The following is an 18,699-nucleotide window of genomic DNA, read 5'->3' on the forward strand; positions in this document are numbered from 1 at the left end:
GTTTGGGAACACTGCAGGAGAGCTTTTAAGGTAATACAAGGTGCTGCACTGTTGTAGGGAAAGGACAGGCTGCAGTCAGCCTCCACTGGTTTCTGTGCATTGAGCACTTTGGATCCAAGTCACTGAAATTAATTCTGTAACACAGAATTTCCAAACTGGTCTGCCACCCACAGGTGGTCCATGGCACATCTGTGAATTTGTGGTTGAATATGGGAGATGGTACATCCATCACATTAAATATTCCTATTGATTTCTAACTGCATTTTATTGCTTCTTTTGTTTTGTATACTGTATTACATTGTATTACAATTCTGTGGAATTCAAATTGTAAATACAATGCACAAGGAATAAAAATAATGGGAATACAAATAAAAACCATACAGCATCTAGCACAGTGCACGTGCAGAAAATTAAATTTTCAAATGGTGGAAAATGTTTGGGAACCACAGCTGTAATACAAGCTGATACAGGTGATAGCACAAGAAAAATGAAGGCATTGATGCCAAAACAAAGAAAAGCCAGTGTTTTTTATTTATTTAGCTTTTACCACAGGAATTATACCATTTGATCTTCATTTTTGCATCAATCAGTCTACCAAACTGAAAGACCAGTCTCTCAGAAGTAACTTCTATTGTCCTTATTCTATTATATAATCCAATAAATCCCATGGAAAACTCAAAAGTACAACAGTTGCAGCTGAAGTTTTACCATGTCCCAATATATTTTAATTTTAAAAAAAATCCTTCACACATAATCAAGGGTTATGTACAGTTTCTTTAAAAAATTTACAGAAACAGAAAACTGAGATTGTGAGGGCACCACATACAATTGGCAATACATTAAATCATTTTATGAAGGATGGCACACAAAATAGCACACAAGTTCACTTCTTTGTTCTCGAAACTTCTGGCTATGACTGCAATTGCAGGTTAACATTCAAGATTTTCAGTAAATATTAAGTATCCTACACTTTATGAAACTCTAGCCCTAGCTCTAGCCCTGAACCAAAGATCTCACTGCAACACAAAAAGGTGTCCTTCAAGATCTTCCCAGAGACATATAGTTAGCAATGACAGCTTCTAATCACCTGTTGTTATGAAAGGGTGTCCAGAATTAAATACATACAAAAACTTAAACAGTACTGGCTAACCTGCCAGAATGCACATGTGTGGTTTAATCCAGAACTTTGTCTCCACACACAGCATTTTTTGACAGTATGGGGTCCCATCCAGCCATAAATAGAAGCATTATTTCAGGCATGAATCTTCCTTGCTAGACTGGAATGTCTGGGATGCGAGGAAAAGTGGCCAACATAAAAGTATATCATTTAAAACAGAAGGTCACCTCACTTGTACTCACAGAATTACTTTAACAATTTTGGGGCAGCTTTGTGTAAAAATTGTTCTTTTAAAAAAGAAGATGAGAAATATTGGCTCAGCTAAGATGAGTTTTCTTTTGCCCTGGGATAGATATTGTATTATATTTCTTGTAAATAAATTCATGGCATGTCTTGGCAAAGATTTTACCACAGTGAGAAACAGCATTCTTAAAGTGATTACAACCACCCATTATTAAAGCAGCCAATGCATAAAAAAATATTACCCTGAAAGGATTTAGAAAAATTGCGCTAATAGTAAGAATCAATATCTAAGCATTTTTCCTGTGCCCATTTCCAAAAGGATTGCACAAATTTCTTACAACCAAAGAACCGCTACCTATTTACTGAAATTAATTCCAGGCTGAATGTCAGTAGTCAAGACCAAAATGGCAATCTATTGCAACCTATAGTTTACACCTACTTGCATTGCAAATACAACTATCTTTACTTGGCAATGTCTGAATACACTGAAAAATTGTCAACCTTCTGAAACTGGAATATGCAGTGTGCAGCAATCTGGATAATAAAATACTTTATAGATGCTCTACTTTAGAACAAATCATCCAGTCTTGTATTTACTGTTAAACTAATAAAAGCAATGGAGGTTCTGTCCCCCAAACAGACAATTTCAATTCTTTTTCATTCTGATAAGGTATATTATACTTTTTTTTCTTTTAAAGCATTGGAGAGAGAGAAAATAGGCAATATTCCCTTACTGTGAGTGAGCTATGGTCAGAGGCATAGGGACATATTTCACTGTAACTGAGATCAAGTTACTCCAATTTAAAAGCAACAGATAATAATCACAGAGCAGGATACAAATTGCATAAAAGAAATCAAAGAATGTCTTGAACAGTTTTACCACAGAAGTCTTTCTGAAACTGTTCAGCAAAACAGATTTTTAAACAATATGATTTCACCCAAGTTTTACGACATAGTGAATCAGCAGTCATTCCAATGGTTGCTAAATGAGTATGTTTGTTTATGTATTGTTAAAGGAAATTAAAAAATAACCCTTTGGGATAATTATTCAAGAAAATAGCCTTACAAAAGGGGTCAGCAAACCAGTATTTTGATGCCCCTCTTCCTTTCTTGTATGATAACTGCTAATGCTCCATTTTTGAAAAAGGCAAGTTAATATAGAACTGAATATAAAATCTACATCTTGATGTTACACTTAAATACTCAGTGAACTAAATCTGCATAACCATAGGGTTTTATTGATATACGTTTCATCTAAGTATTAAAATGTCATGCCTTTGTGTCCGTGAAGCTATTTTTGTATCTTTGTGGGAAAGAGTTGCTTCTATAAATAACTTTAAATTACCCTTATATAGATAACATATACACATGCCTTTCACTTTCACTTATCTTAGTATTATAAACCATTTCAAGACAAGATATATCAGCAGTGGAGGAGGAACTGCCTCCCTCCCCATTCTGCTGAAGCGTGCCTTCTGTCAATGGAACAACACCTATGGGATTACACCCACTTACAAAAGTAAGCTTTCATGAGCAAGAGTGCTTCAGAATGTGGTCCTATGTGGACACAAAAGTATTGTCTAGACAAGACAAGCACCCACCCAGAAATATCATGTGGCATTCCTGTATCCTTCACAAGCTAATGAAATAATAGTTGGCCAGGGTGGTTCAAATCCCTTGCTGATCACGTGTATGTATATATGTGTGTGAGAGAGACCAGTCATTTCCAAGCAAGTGACCATCTCTGTCAAGACTTGAGAGCACTTCCTGTCTCTAGAGCCAATAGTTGTAGCAGAAAGATTCTTGCACAGAACTTGCTGCTGCACATGAAAATTCCCGGATCATGTAAGGGCTATATTTCAAACGAGTAGAGAACAAAAATCAAACACAGAAGAAAGCTCAAGTAGTACATGAATTATGTTAAAATCAAACAGAGGCCTCAAGATTGCTTTAATGCATCCTCTACTACAAACACCAAATCTCATTATATAATTAATATGTTTGAATGTTTTCTAAATATTAGAAAAGCTTTTTTTCATAAGAGTATTTGACATTTTAATGAAGGACTGAAATCCCTGAGTAAACCAAAGAAAATGCACAAGTTTGGCCTGAGAAAATGCAATTTGGGGCTAGGTAAACATATACAATCTTTTAAAAAGTTTAAGGCAGCAGTCAACTCTGAGACAACACAAAAAAGGAGAAACATTAAGCAAGCTCAAAATATTTGAAACAGCATAGTGTATATTAATTTACCAAAAATAATTTCTCTTTGAAATGTTTGCATTCTAATTCATTTCTCTAGTAAGCCAGGTTTCATAATCCACTAAAATCAATCTAATTTTAGTGGATGAAAAGGTGGTAAATTTGGATATTGTTAAAGACTTTCAGTTGCAAGATGACTGATGCTAGCACATGAAAATGAAACATAAGGCAGAGACATATTGCCAGATAAGTAGCATCTACTACCAATTTCAGATGAGGCTTTATGGTCCAGCAATTAATACATATTCACTGGGTTGCATTTTGTACTATCACCAAACTCCTAAAGCAATGAAGTGCTGTAATATTTTAATGCACAATGTGCTCTAAATAACTGTATGTTGCCTTTTTATATATTTTGTGGAGTCTATTGCCCTTACAACAGAACATAGGACTTTCAAATACTTCACTACTCTGTTGAGTAACAGAACCTTGAAGATAACAAGAAACTTCAGCAGATTATAATTCTGTGTCTAGGTTGGATCCTAGGATTCTATAAGCAGCCTCCAGAACAGCATGGCAGATAGTGAGAGGGACTGCAGAGACAGGAAGGTAAAAGCAAAATTCACTTTCTCCCTCCTGTTAATGGGAACTTTTGCTGAATCAAAGCGCCCTTCCATTCCCCAAAGGACTTCTTCTGAGCTTAGAAAGGCACCTTACGATACAGTCCATCGTTATATAATGGATTGTTTGCATGGTTTTCCTTTCTCTGATATTCTCTTTTGCTAACGTAACAGGACAGTATAATTTCTTTAAGCCCTTCCTTAATTATCCTTATTCTCAACTTTAAAATCAATGGGCTGCACGTCCCTCACATGTTGAGTTCAACAAAAAGTATCAAGTTAAAAAAAAAAAAGAACATATAAATAAGACTGTCAGGTACCTGATCCTGAACTAAAAAAAAAAAAGCACTAGTTTTTACTGAATTTATTCATTGTTTAAAACACATAACACTTCACAGGTGACATTTTAATTTAACTGCTAATGTGCAATACAAATGGGACAATTCATAAATTCAGTAATGACCTTTCTCTTAGTAGGCAAGAAGGCCTGGACCTTTGGAAATATACATGTCGAACTCCACACAAATGATTTAATGTGTGGGTTGGATTAATACACCTACAAATTGGTGTGTGGTTCACCTAATATTGATAATACTCCCAAACCTTTGGGGAAGAACTATGGAAATCAGGCAAACCAGGACAGACATATAATTTACATTGGCGCACTGCTCCAGACCTGAGCCTAACAATAAGAAGGACACAAACAGATCCTGTGTCTTAAGTGACCTTGTGTTATGAAGCTGTCCTGAATGTATCTTCCTAGGAAAAACCTAGAAAATGCCTACTCACTTTAGGCATGTATTGGTGCAGGCTAGAAAAACAGTGTACTTCTGGACTGCTTCAGAACAAATTGCTATTTCCCCAGCTAGATAGTGCTAAGCATTCTGAAATATGCTCCAGTAGTTACATTTTTTGTTTCTTTTCTTGCATTTGCCTTGGTTTTGGCCACATTCTTAGTTGCTGTTGCATATTCAGATATGAACATGCTTCTGGTCTGTAGTGTGTATATGTGCCACAATGCCTTTAGTCAGACTCCAGAAACAACCATAAAAGGCAGGCTTTTACACCTAACTTAATTCAGTGTATTTGATGGAAGTTAATGGCGTGAACATTTTAAGCCTTGCTAAACAACTTGCACAGGTCAAAAACACTGAAAATGACACAATGCTCTCCCAAATAACCAAGACAAATCTCTCTGTTGTTTTACTTGGACTAGATACTGTTCCAATAATTCCCCACTAAATTCCCTATAAGGTTCTACAGTAGCTATTAGCACACACATGATTCAGTATTTAGGGCAAAGTTGCATATACAAAATAAGGAGCTACTGAATTCAGCACCTGTTATTATGCCAATGATGTTAGACAGAATAACCACTTCTACGTATGAAGCCAGCCTCTGAAACAAACAAGTCCACTGAAAACAGCATCTGGAAGGCCACCTGAGAGTTACGCCAGTGACTTGGGGTGGAGAAGAGGTTGCCAAATTAAATACTCTTTTCGTGGGCCAATCAGTAGATGTGTAGCTACAGTGCAGATGTAGGCTGTCCAACAAAGTAAACTTGATTTTTTGGGAGAGTGATTAAAAAAAACACCTTTAAAAATTGAGAGGCCTCCATTTTGTCTGAAGTAGCAGAGCAGGGAAGCAATCTGGTCTGTCTTTAGTAGTGTACAGTGCAGACAAAATATGGCAGTTGCCCCTGGATTTTCTGCCAGGATAGTTAACTAGCACAGCGTGCTGCACATGTTTTCCATAATTCTTGCAGGACTGCCTCCTTTCAGATATATAATGGCTCACTCATACCAGGGCATTTCTGTTCGTGGCCTTTTCCTCTTCTTTTTACAAAGGCAATAGATAGGGAACACAAATAAACCTGCCAAAACCAAAGGAAAATATAGAATGTTAATATATATATATATATATATATCAACTGTACACAGTTCACTGAATAGAAACAAATGCATCCTGGGTTTCTATCAGCCAAGTGGAGAGAAGAAGCCTACTGTAAGGCAGAAAACATAGAATTTGCCTTATTTCCAATGATATTGTTAGTGCTAACTTTTTTTCAGAATGCCCATTCAAATTGGATATAAGAAGCAGTCACTCTGCATCAAAAGCAGCCATATAATTTGAAGTAGTTGAGATTTTAGTTGGTTTATCAATAATAACAAAAATCGAATTAATTATGTTATACAAAATATGTGAAAATACAGTTCTGAAAAATATTTTAAAACAAAAGAGTTTGTGAATGTAAGCTAAAACTTTAATGTTCTAAGCTGTCTGGATGTTCCTGCATCTCACATAGTACTTGCTCTTTTCTTGCAAGCCTAACTCAAAGCAATTAAAAAAACCTAGCTGATCTTTTAATTCCAGCATATATGAAACTCTACAAACACAAAACATAAGGACACAGGAAGCTACCTTATGCTGACTCAGACTGTTTGGCTCACTGGTGTCTACATTTATTGGCGGCAGGTCTCCAGGCTCTCTGAAAGAAGATTTTCCACCCCTATCTCGAGATGCTGGGACTGAATCTAGGATGTTTTACATGAAAAACAGATGCTCTGTGACTAGATAACTTGTCCTAAAGCACTACAGTGGTGCCTCGCAAGACGAACGCCTCGCAAGACGGAAAACCCGCTAGACGAAAGGGTTTTCCGTTTTGGAGGCGCTTCGCAAAACGAATTTCCCTATGGGCTTGCTTCGCAAGACGACAGCCCATAGGGAAATCTCCGGGACAGCGGGGAAGCGCAGCGCGTCTTCCCCACTGTCCTCGGACCTCCTCCGAAGCCGGGCGGCGGGGAGGGAACACCTCCTCCCGCCACCCGGCTTCGGAACGATGCTCCGAAGCCGGGCGGCGGGGAGGGAACACCTTCTGAAGGCTGGCGGGGGGCGAAAGTCTTTGTTCCCCCCTGCCTGCCTTCCCGGGAGAGCGGAGAAACGCAGCTTTTGAAGGTCGGCGGGGGGGAGCAAAGACTTCAGAAGAGGTCTTCAGAAGAGAAGAAGTCTTTGTCCCCCCTGCCTGCCTTCCCAGGGGCTTTTAAATCGCCCCGGACAGCGGAGAAGTCCTCCGCTGTCCCGGGGCGATTTTAAAATGCCGCCCGCCATTTTTTAAAATGCTGGGGGTGGGAAGAAAAGCCCTTGTCCCCCCCCCCCCAGCCTTCAGAAGAGGTCGGGGGACAGACTGTCCCCGGACCTGGTCTGAAGGCGGTTTCCATAGGAACGCATTAATTGATTTTCAATGCATTCCTATGGGAAACCGTGCATTGCAAGACGAAAAACTCGCAAGACGAAGAGACTTGCAGAACGAATTAATTTCGTCTTGCGAGGCACCACTGTACTTCCCTCTGACTGGGAATAGAACATGGGCTGCAGCTGTGAGAGCAATGAATTCTTTTCACTAGACCACCAGGAAATCAAGAGGCTTAATATAATTTTATGCTTTCAGAGGCATAACACCACAGGCGTGTTTAGGGCAGCACGACCAGTTCTGCCACACTGGGTCACAACTATGATGCAGTGAAATGAGCAGAACCAAAAATGAGAGGCGGGGAGGCTGCTGAATTGTGGCCTCAAAAAGGTCAAAATTTGAAGGAGCAAATCTGCCTCTGATATCACACATGTCTACGTTATGTTACGCCAATCACTGGCAGAGGTACCTGGAAGGAAGTAGGATTGGATATTTTGGGGCACATCTGCACCACGGTTATTTAGGGAATTCCACTTTTGAAGTGGATTGTTGTAACCATAATTGTAAGGCATTGACTAGAGATGTGGGAGTAGTGTGCACATTTCAGGCATATTAAGGTATCTAATCAGCAAAACCTCACCCATCTGTCTATACTCAGTTAAATGTACGGAACCATTTGTTCTCACACAAACCTGCTTCAGGGCATGCTTACTGTTCTATCCATACATGAGGCAGGCAAGCACAAAACAGGGCCTTCTGCAGACCAGCCAGTTGTCTTCTGGTTTTCTGATGCTTAGTAAATAATAATAATGCTTGTTTTTGTTTGTAATTATGGTATGTATTTTTTATATTGTAAACTGCTCTGTTATCTTTGGATGGAGGGTGCTTTAATAAATAATAATAAATATCTTCTAAAATTCCTACCAGCTTTTAAAACTCTGTTATCTGTGGTGTGGAAATTTATTTTAAACATTATGCTCTTCTGAAATTTTTAGTTTGGATTGTTGCTGAATTGTTTTAACCGCTGCTGGTGGTTTCATTATGCACAATGTATTTAATTGTGATGGAACCAGAGATCTGCCTGCAGAAGGTGTTGGGTGGAGGGTGACTTCCTCACCCTCTTGTCTCCCTGATCTTCTCTCCAAAAAGGATCAGAGGTTTAGAGGTGAGCTATTTAATGAGGTGAGCTATGGTGGGAACGATGAGGTAAGAAGAAAAATATAAAAGTGGATCCTATGAGCGGGAGCTCCACGTACACAAGTTACCTGCAAACAGTTTTCCACAAATTGCCCCATTTCTGCTCATTGCCCCTCTGACAACAGTTATCATTGAAATGGATATATTCCTTACTTCAAAATGCTACCTCATACTATTTATAGCATTTTGTTCTTACCTATGATAACAGCTATGGCTCCTATTACCAGTCCCAGAACCAGTATCAGTGGTGCAATAAGCAACTTCCCACCTAAAAAGGAAAGAAAAAAAATTGTTAACATGAGATTTCAAGTAACATCACTCTGTTCCCTATAGGCACAAAATCAATGTATACAGCCTCTGATAGCATATTATGAGAACATTGGTTGGTTGGTTGGTTGGTTGGTTGGTTACTTACCTACATTGGTTACTAATGCTAAACGTTTGGTTTTGACTATCCAAAAGTTAAAGTGTCCCCAACCCCCCGAGTGACAGAGAACAATTTAAAATTTCCATTTATGAAAATATGCTGATGTTTATAACTGCTTCCAGTTTAAGAGCAAGGATATTGGTTCTTTAGAGGGGTTTACTTAGCCACTTACATGTGTTGTACTGAGACCATCTCATGAATGCCATTAAGTCCCCAACTGGCCCATTTGAGGCAGCCTCAGCATAGATATTGAAGGCATCTCTTTGCTCACTAAATATATAGTGATATACAGACGCCTATGAATCAGTCTCTCCAGAAAGACACACCTGGTGCCTTCTTTATGATCTTTTTGGTGCCCTGTTAAAACCTTTATATCCATCCAATCTTTATAGCTGGGTGTTGTTGTTGTTTTAAAAAAATCTGAATTGCTGCTTCTATGCAATTGTCTATTTTTAATTATTATTGCATATTGTGTTTTCAATTTTTTTTGTAAGCTACCCAGGAAATCTTTTTATCGATGGGCACCTTTGTGAATCTAATAAATAATAATACATTACAACTCTAGCCATGCTAAATCTCTTAGCAGTGAAAGCAACAGTTAAATTAGTTATATGCCAAGGGAGAAAAAATCCCTATAAATATGGGGAAATGTATTCCATGGCTTGTTATGAAGTGCACAATTAGTAATGCAGCATGTGAGTGATTACTTAATTCACTTAATTGGATTCAGATGCTGCTTTAACAACTTAATACAATTAAAAGAGCTGTATTTTGCCTGTTTCCAGGGAATCTATGGGATTTGCAATCCCTGCCAAAATGTCCAAATTTGGAACAGCCCCTTACCTCCCCAAGCAGCTGGGTAGATGCTGGCTAAATTAAGAGTTTTGCCCCACCATTTGTCTGATGCCTTTTGAAAACATTGTTTTCCTGTGTTGTGTTCACTGGTGACAGGGGATCATAGTTTACAGAAGAGGGACCACAGAGTAAAAATATTTTTTTTGTTTGATAACCTTCCAATAAACTCCTCTATTCCTACAAAAGGAGTAGCGTTGTGTCCATGAATGGTAGCTTCCATCAGTAATTTTGTTAACCTATCAGTAATTGTGTAATGCAGCAGTCAGTACACTCATTATATGTTTTATTGAGTTAACATTTCCAAGAGCTGCTGTGTCAGCTTATTGAAAAGCCAATGTAATTACCATTGCTGCAGCTACTAGTATTGTTATTTGCAAAGATAATCCAACCTCTACACACTGCACCCTAAAAAGCTTGCTGACTACATACAATGATGCTCTTGCTGTCTCATAATGACAGGGAGCATTCCCCGGTACCAGGAAAAACATACATGGTGGCCACAACACATATGCTTTTTTAAAAAAAGCAAAGTCATTATAACATTTTCACAATACACAACTCACTCACTTTCCTGTGCACATGTACACACTTCATGGCATACACCTTCCTCTGATAAGCCCTTTACACAGGGCAGCCTCTTAGCCTAGTGCAGCCACAAACTCCCTTCTTCTGACCTGCACCAGCAAAGTTAACATGCCAGAGTGAATAAATTAATATTCAGGCCTCAACTGTTCATTTGTCTTCAGCTTTCTCTGGGCTTTGCCTCATACCTTCCTCATCCAACTATTTTTAACTGCCCATTCTTCACTGACTTAGAACTCAAGTCAATTAGTCTTTTTCTTTCTGTGACCAATCACAATGAATTTACCTGATTCACATCCTGTTGATAAATATTAAACTCAATAGTTTCTCCCTCCCTTTTCTGCACCTCTCACCAAGCAGCAACAGGCGGGGACTATTTTGTGCACATCCAATGGACGTGCAACTGCTTATGGGTCCTTTGGGATTTGGAAGAGGGCAGAATGGGGGTGGAACAGGGTGGAGGAGGAACACACGTGCGAGCCAGGAACGTAAAACCCACACAATATGGTCGCCATCTGTACAAGCCTGCAACACAAGGCCTTTGAATCTTGACAGTTACACTCTGACATCAGCAGAGCTTGCATAAGTTTTCAAAGCAAAAATACAGACAGAAATATACACAGCATTTCTCCACACCTGAGTTATCCAGAGCAAGGATGGCATCCATCTGAATTTTTGAGGTGGGTGGAGGGAGAAGGAAGTAAAACAACGAAAGGATAGTTTGTCATCCCCATCTACCCCGAAGAAGACCACCTGCACAATTTGCTTCATATCTCAGGATCTACAAATTCTAGAAACTTACTGTTCCTAAAAAATGAAACCTTGGAATATGTGGATTGTAGTGCATGAGGAGGGAGAACTTCCTCCACAGCGGACACCCATGACGACACCTATTAAATTGTTTTCTAGCATCCAGAAGGGAAAAATGTTGTTTTGCAATATGGCTTCAAACAGCTGAGATTACTGTGAAAGGGTAGCGCAAAAAAACCCAATCCGGAATTTAAGGCTGTTTAAAAAAAAGCTTATAATCTCAGAAGTTTAGCAACCATGAACAAATTTTTTTCTGGTGCTCCGTAGGACTGCCAAGAGAAAAATATTTTGTTAATAATATCAAAGGAACAGTGCCTTCCTCTTCCCTCCCTCCCAATAGGTTTTCCTCCCCCATCACTTACGACAAACTAACCCCTATTTACAGTAAGTGTTGAAAGTAAGGTTTTACAGAACTGACATTTCCAGGTACCCATATCCTCTTATCTTGCAGAGATCGAAATCAGTATTTAGTATCAAGTAACAGAGTGACTTTGACATGGCTTAAATTGTAGACAAATGAAGATAAAAATAATCCTTAACACAAAACTTAGTCACCCAAAAACATTGTCCAGGAAAATGTGTTAAATGTGTTTTTAAAAAGGTTCAGAATTTTTATTACAGTAAATTAACGATCACATAAATACTTCAACAATAAATCCCTAGTAAGTCAAATAACTGCAATATATTGCAACATAAGCCAAACACATTCTGACACAGAGCTTATTCATGCTTACCCTAAGCTTTGATACCGTAGAAAGGTGGTTATATTTCTTGGCCTGGAAACATTGATGACTATTTTGATGAATAATTGTTTGTCCATGTTGATTGCTAATAAACTCAATTTGAAGTTAATTATCTCTGTCCTCCTCCTTTGAAGTCCCATATGCAAGAGCCAAGGTCTATTGGACTGTTATGCTTAGTTTCCCCCCGTTGTATTATGCCACTATTAAAGATATCTGTGTCAAAATCCATTTAGGATATGTTGTAATATATTGCAATAATTTGGCATGTTAAAGATTTATTTTTGAAAAACATCTTTATCTGATAATATTTGTAATATAATTAAACATTCTATACTTTCCCACATATTTTTCCATAACTGTGTTTTTGGTCGAGTACTTAATTTGTGCCAGGATGCAGTCTCTTCTCAGTACTAGAACTATGTAAAGAATGGTATTTTTAGAACTTGTGCAGAGAGCATTGCCAACAGAACAGAGTTAAGGATCGGGGTTAGCAGGACAGATAGCAGCCAGTCAGGTTAGCAACTTTTAGGAACCAAGCACAAGTCCCTGAGCATATGCAGGAAACTCTTCACACATCACAAAGTAATCCTAACCAATCCACATTATTCTGCAAATCGGTGGGAGGTTTTGCTTATTTTAAAAATCACTTTCTAAATATTGAGAGTTTAACTAAAAAACAGTGTCACACCCTTATCCAGATAAGAAATGCAGTCGAGAGATACAAGAAGTCACAAAGCTCAAAGGATGGCAAGCTAGCTAACTTGTGATTCCATTTAGATTAGGCACAATTCGAATTTGAGAAACAATATAGAGATTTTCCCACTCACTAAGGAAACTATGTAGTGCTTACAGTGATCTTAACTGAGCACGCTCAGTTCTGATGTTTCTTTTTTGATGTAATATACTTGCACAGAAAAACGAGATCCAAAACAGACTTGATTGCAGTTATTAGCATAGCACATTTCCTTGAAATCATTCCATGTACACTGCCTATCATGTATGAACACACTATATCGAAATCAGTCCATTTGCATGTAGTTAGCATGCCAGCCGTGCAACCACTGCAGCACCAGTCATTGGGCTGCTAATGCTACACATAAAACAATAAACAGGGTGGTGATACAATGGCTACTGCAATCGACACAAGGTAATATCACCATGGTAACTATCTGTAAACAAACAATAAACGGCCATAAAAATGGCAAAAATAGTTTCGCCCCCCAAATAGGTTTTATCTTAAACAACTGCAAACGCAGTACATAAAGAGTTCACTTGTAATATATCAGTGGTTCAGTGCTCATTTCTTCTCTTTCCACAATAGATTTTATCTGAACAATTGCAAATGCAGTAATAAATAGTCCACTTGTGCTATACCAGTGGTTCAGTGCTCGGACATCATTCCGGTAATCAGACGTTTCGTCACTAAAGAGCTTAGTCATTGAGCTTTGTAGTAAGTGATATACAAGAGAAGACAAGTCTGTAAACGACTTAAAACAGGGGTATGTCTGTCCCCATCTGCATGTTTCCATTGGGAGGAGCATAGAAAGAGGATGATATCCTTCAGTTTGATAAACCTCCTGCTACACATAAGCAGGACAATTCAATGTAATAGTCTACTTCAATAATAATGGACACCTGGTTTGCTCCCATTGTAAGCTAAGAGGCCTTGAAGCAAATTCTAGATACAAAGTACAAATCATCGTTACACAATTGACTGTGTGTGCTCTAGGTACAGAAAATTATGAAGTTTGTGAACAACAAATACATTTTGGTATGTAATTTTCACTGTTACAGATTTCACATGCTGTCTGCCACAATATACAATATTGTTTTCTATTTTTCTATTTTGTCTTCTCTAACAACTCAATTTCATCCCAAGAAGCTACACCACTCACTAGACTTCATTTGTTACATGTTTATTTTTTAAAAAGGATTTCTTACTGGTTTAGCCATATGTATTCATCAAGCATTTCTTTGCAAAGTGTCATCATCCACTCACCACAGACAGAGCCTCTCACTAATCTCCTTAAATGTGGTCGCTCGGGGAGGTAGCGGTATTTGCATCCAAATATACTGAGGTTTGATGTATGGTCTCCAAAGAAACGGAGTTGGCGGTATCTCTCCCCGCAGCGGTAACAGAAATTAGTGTTACACTGTGAGCAAGTCATATGGTCACACCCTTCTGTTCTCTGGATATGGATCTTTACAGGCAAAACACAAAAAGAAAGAGAGAAAAGGTTATAAAAAAAATATTAAACAAGTTGGTTCTTAGTCAATTCAATTGTCTTACGAAGAATCATACAAGGTGGAACTCTGAAAAAAAGTTTACTGCCTTATTGTTAACGGACTTAGTAGAACCTCTTCAAATTGCAAAACAGCCTGATTTTCAGAAACTGTGACAGTGGCATTTAAGAAGCTCAAGTAATCTGCTTTTAATACACAAACAAATACAACAATTTAAAAGAAACTAAATAACCTGAGACTACATTTGGTACTGTTAATCTTTGCTTCCATAATTTAAGAGTTGTTGGGATTCTTCAGGAGTTCTGTTATTTCCCAGAAAAACCCTACCCAAGTGAACAGGGTAGCTGCACCATTTTTCAAGAGAGGGACGCAGCTCACTGGAGAGCCTGGTTCAGTCCAAAGCATCTCCAGTAGAGAAGATCTGGTAGCATGTGTCTACTTCCTTGGAGAGTCACTGCCAGTAAGAGTAGACAAGACTGCTCAAGATGGACCATTGGCTAAGTAGAAGTAATCTTTGTGTGTTTATATTTGTATAACACCACTGATTTATCTTACAACATAACAACAAAAAGACGATCTCTGCCCTAAATTTGAACAGAATGGGAGACAAAGGAGATGTGAGGACAGACAGAGAAAACAGGAGAGGAATTTGTGTGGATTTTGCAGGGGGTTAGATATTATGAGTAAGAAATTGATGAGACTACACATTGGCAGGATCTGCCTTGAGGCTACAGGAATTAAGGGTACATTTTACAAATTCATTGTTTGTATGCTACAGTCTTTTGCATTGCTGTTCAAAATTAAGTCCCTTCAAGTTCCGTAGGATCTACTCTCTGTTAAGTGTAGGATTGCAGCAGAAAATGAGTAGCATTCTACAGCTTTAATTCCCTTCATGTTCATGAACCTACTTTAAGATCCATGTACATTTGCGTTCATCAATACATTTCCATTATACATTATATACTGCCTTTAAAATTCTATTCCATCATTCAACAGCATCAACAGAAGCCCATGGAATTTCTCTTAAAATTGTTTTCATTGCATCTTCAGCTCATATTACTGCATTTTTATTGTAGTGTTATCCAGTACTTAAAAACAATTCTCTGAATAAGTTTGAGAACATTGCAACACATTACTGTAATTTTTTTTAAAAAACCCCCTCGTACTGCATACTTCTTGTCTTATGCCCTGTGATCCAATACTATTTATATATGACATGCCTTCTCTCTACCTGCAAGCATTTGTTCTGTTACAAATGCATTAATAAACAGTCCATTTATTAGGGCACGAGTAGTGCTGTCACAAGGGCAAGCAGAGGGTACTATAAGAATGAGTCTTCCTTTCCACCAATTCTTTGTCACCTGGATGTTTTCTTAGTCCCAAGAGTCACCATGATATCTGGCTCACCTCCACAATAGTTTCACCAAAGTTATCACACCATGCATAAGACTGAATACATGAAAACTAAAGCTGCAAATATAATCTTGATTTATTTAAAAATGTGTATCATGCATTTCCATAAAATTAAAGACAGTGTATAGCAACACAAAACATATGCTACATTTTATATTTAACTTTTTTCTGTATTACATGTATGTCTTCCTAGTTTTTTTAACCTTCAGCAAATTCCATGTGTATCTCTAGTTCATATGCAGAAACTCTCAAGACTTTTCAGTATCCTCTGCATTTTATTTTTACTTTAATGAATATTCTGTGCATTTTATTTTTACTTTAATGAGTAGATCAAAAATCTGAAGCATGTATTTTTTTAATAAAAAAATCACAATCAATGTATCATGCACTATGGCAGGTTCTGTTTCGCTTGTGATGATTGGAAATGCTGAAAGCTAATGGAAGAACTCTTCATCTTTTCTGGGGTGCTTTCTGTCTTGTTTTGGTCCCCATGTGGTACAAGCCCAGCATCTTGCTGAAACTAAGCAAGTTTGGGTCTGGCCTGTGCTTGAAAGGCACTTTCTAGCCCATTTAGAAAATTGTTACTCTAGAGAAAAGCCCCAGAAGAACTGCCTGAGGTTTAGGGCAGGAGATCAGAAGATCACTTAAGTATTTATACAGGCAGCGATCGTTAGTCACATCTGATATGTGCATGATCGCGACAGTGCACATCACGCCAAATCCAGAAGTGACCCAAAAACATCCCAAAAAGGGGCAGAATGGGGCAGGGGTGGAATGGGGTGTTTGCAGGCTTTTTCAATTGTGTTTCAGATATATGCTATATCACTGAAACGTGTGGTGCCTTAGAATGTAACCCCCATGTAAATTGGGAGTGGCCTGTATAAGCTTCGATTTGCCTAATAAGATGAAAACTTGGGGACTGTTTCCCCCCCTCATTGATGTGAAAGAGCTGGACGTGACATAGAAGTGGGGGAAAGATAGTTTAAAATATGCCAACAATTAAAAAGATAGGAGCACAAAGAGAGCAACTGTCAGTTCCTAGGCCAAATCCAACTCTTAGGCATATTATCTGCAGCCCACCTCCAGTTGCTACTAAGAGATAAAAGGTTCACGTGGAAAGAACAGATTTGGACAATAAGGAACTTGCTGGAAATTTGAGTAAGGGGAGGCAGCCGCCACTTATCTCAGCTTTTCACACTGGCCTAATAAAGTTCATTGGCAACCAGAAAACATGACTCCAAAGAAGCAAGTAACCATAGTCCGTTTAGATGATACAATTAACAGCCTGATCCAGGAACATAACAACCATCTCTTTCTGCTCAAGTTAACAGATCCTTCGTTCCCTTGGGATAGCCACAAAATCTTAAGATCTCAAAAGTACTTTGTCAGAATCTGGTATTAAAATCTGAAGCAGAGTTGAGCAATCCACTGAACAGCAGGGTGTAGTAAAGATGCTTATTTGTCAGATCTCAAATGAAGAAACCACATAAAAACAGACACGGAATTCGTTTTGCCTCCTGCACTGCTTTGCATAGTGTGTGTTATGGTAGAAGAAAAAGAAGAGGAGGAGGAGTTTGGATTTGATATCCCGCTTTATCACTACCCGAAGGAGTCTCAAAGCGGCTAACATTCTCCTTTCCCTTCCTCCCCCACAACAAACACTCTGTGAGGTGAGTGGGGCTGAGAGACTTCAGAGAAGTGTGACTAACCCAAGGTCACCCAGCAGCTGCATGTGGAGGAGCGGGGAAGCGAACCCAGTTCCCCAGATTACGAGTCCATCACTCTTAACCACTACACCACACTGGCTCTCATAGAAGCTGGCTTCTCAAAGAAGAGCATCTTGGTAATAAAAAGGTAAAATTGCACTTGAGACTCACAGAACTGTATGAGCAGAATGAACAGTAAAAAGCAAATCAGCCAAGGCTAATATAATGAGGACAAGATTTACAGTTTGCATTAACGAACTAGATAATCGTCTGCCATAAATCATCCTGAACTTCCTTTGCCTCCCATTTAATATCCTACAATTCAGAAGTATGAAGCCAGGCCCTGAGATGGGGGTAAACCGCACAAAAGTTGCCTTGCAAATAAAAAAATATGTTCCCTTGGTATTATACAAGCACTAGGCAAGTAGTTAGCTAAGTAAATATAAGTGGTATAGTAATTTAGGACAGCTGTTCCCAAGGAGAGATTTATAATCTCTCATCTTTGGGAATCACAATAGCCTTGAAGATTTGCATACTCACAGTAAACACAAGGAATGTACATGAAAGCAATGCTGCAAATCCAAAACGTCAGTTTCATATCAGAACAAAGTGTTCCAAAACATACCCTACTTCCTTTTTGAACAGTGAGAATGCAGTTTTGTGAAAACAAGCAGAACCAGTTGGTAGAAATATTCACCATTCCTCACTACCCTAGCATTTTATAACCCTTAGTGTACAAGTCTGATATAAATTCATGTACTGCACATAAAGCTCAATTATTTAATGCAATTTACAGTGTTATTATATAAAATATTCCTCATTCCTCCAGAGGGATTCTGGACTCCATTCAAAGTGACTATCAACAGCCGTTTGACTCCTTTGCTTGCTTCTTCAGAGTGCGGAGCAATCAGGTGCTCACCATTTTAGTGCTATTATTTGGTTAAAAAGACATTTAAATCTATTTTCTCAATTAGCTGCTCCAAATACTATTCACATAGCCACCTCCTTTTCAAAATTATCTACCCTAACTTTAACAACATTAATTTAATAAACCTCTTAGCTTCAGGGATTTGCACAAATTCCTCAAAACAAACTAGAAGTGCGGCAATAAAACTACTAGCACATTTGCAAAGCTATGAAGGGAGTGGTATGAGTATTAACTCATTTTATTTTTTTATGTAAAGTATCCAGAAACAAAAATGTGGAGTGGTTGATCTATCAGCATGAAAATAATACAGTTGTTTCAGTTGACTAGTTTTGAAACATAGTTAATGAGATGCAACACAATTCCTCTTGTGGAAGTAGGGCATGATCCTGCTTTCTTTCCCATGCAGCCTCTGCACCTGCTCT

General features: G+C 38.4%; 1 protein-coding gene across 1 annotated transcript in view; it reads right to left on the minus strand.

Annotated features, from left to right (window-relative positions):
• Positions 1–500: 500 nt before the first annotated feature.
• The window catches only part of RNF217 (ring finger protein 217), a 47,759-nt gene continuing 29,560 nt past the window's right edge, over positions 501–18,699 (minus strand). The window contains exons 4-6 of the mRNA XM_028723313.2: positions 13,986–14,187; positions 8,766–8,837; positions 501–6,055 (exon numbers count right to left, since the gene is read on the minus strand). Coding sequence (XP_028579146.2) covers positions 5,976–6,055; positions 8,766–8,837; positions 13,986–14,187 — 354 coding nt within the window. The 3' untranslated portion in view covers positions 501–5,975. The remainder of the gene's footprint in view (positions 6,056–8,765; positions 8,838–13,985; positions 14,188–18,699) is intronic.

The sequence above is a fragment of the Podarcis muralis genome, chromosome 3 (genome assembly GCF_964188315.1).
Source record: "Podarcis muralis chromosome 3, rPodMur119.hap1.1, whole genome shotgun sequence".
Classification (NCBI taxonomy): Eukaryota; Metazoa; Chordata; class Lepidosauria; order Squamata; family Lacertidae; genus Podarcis; species Podarcis muralis.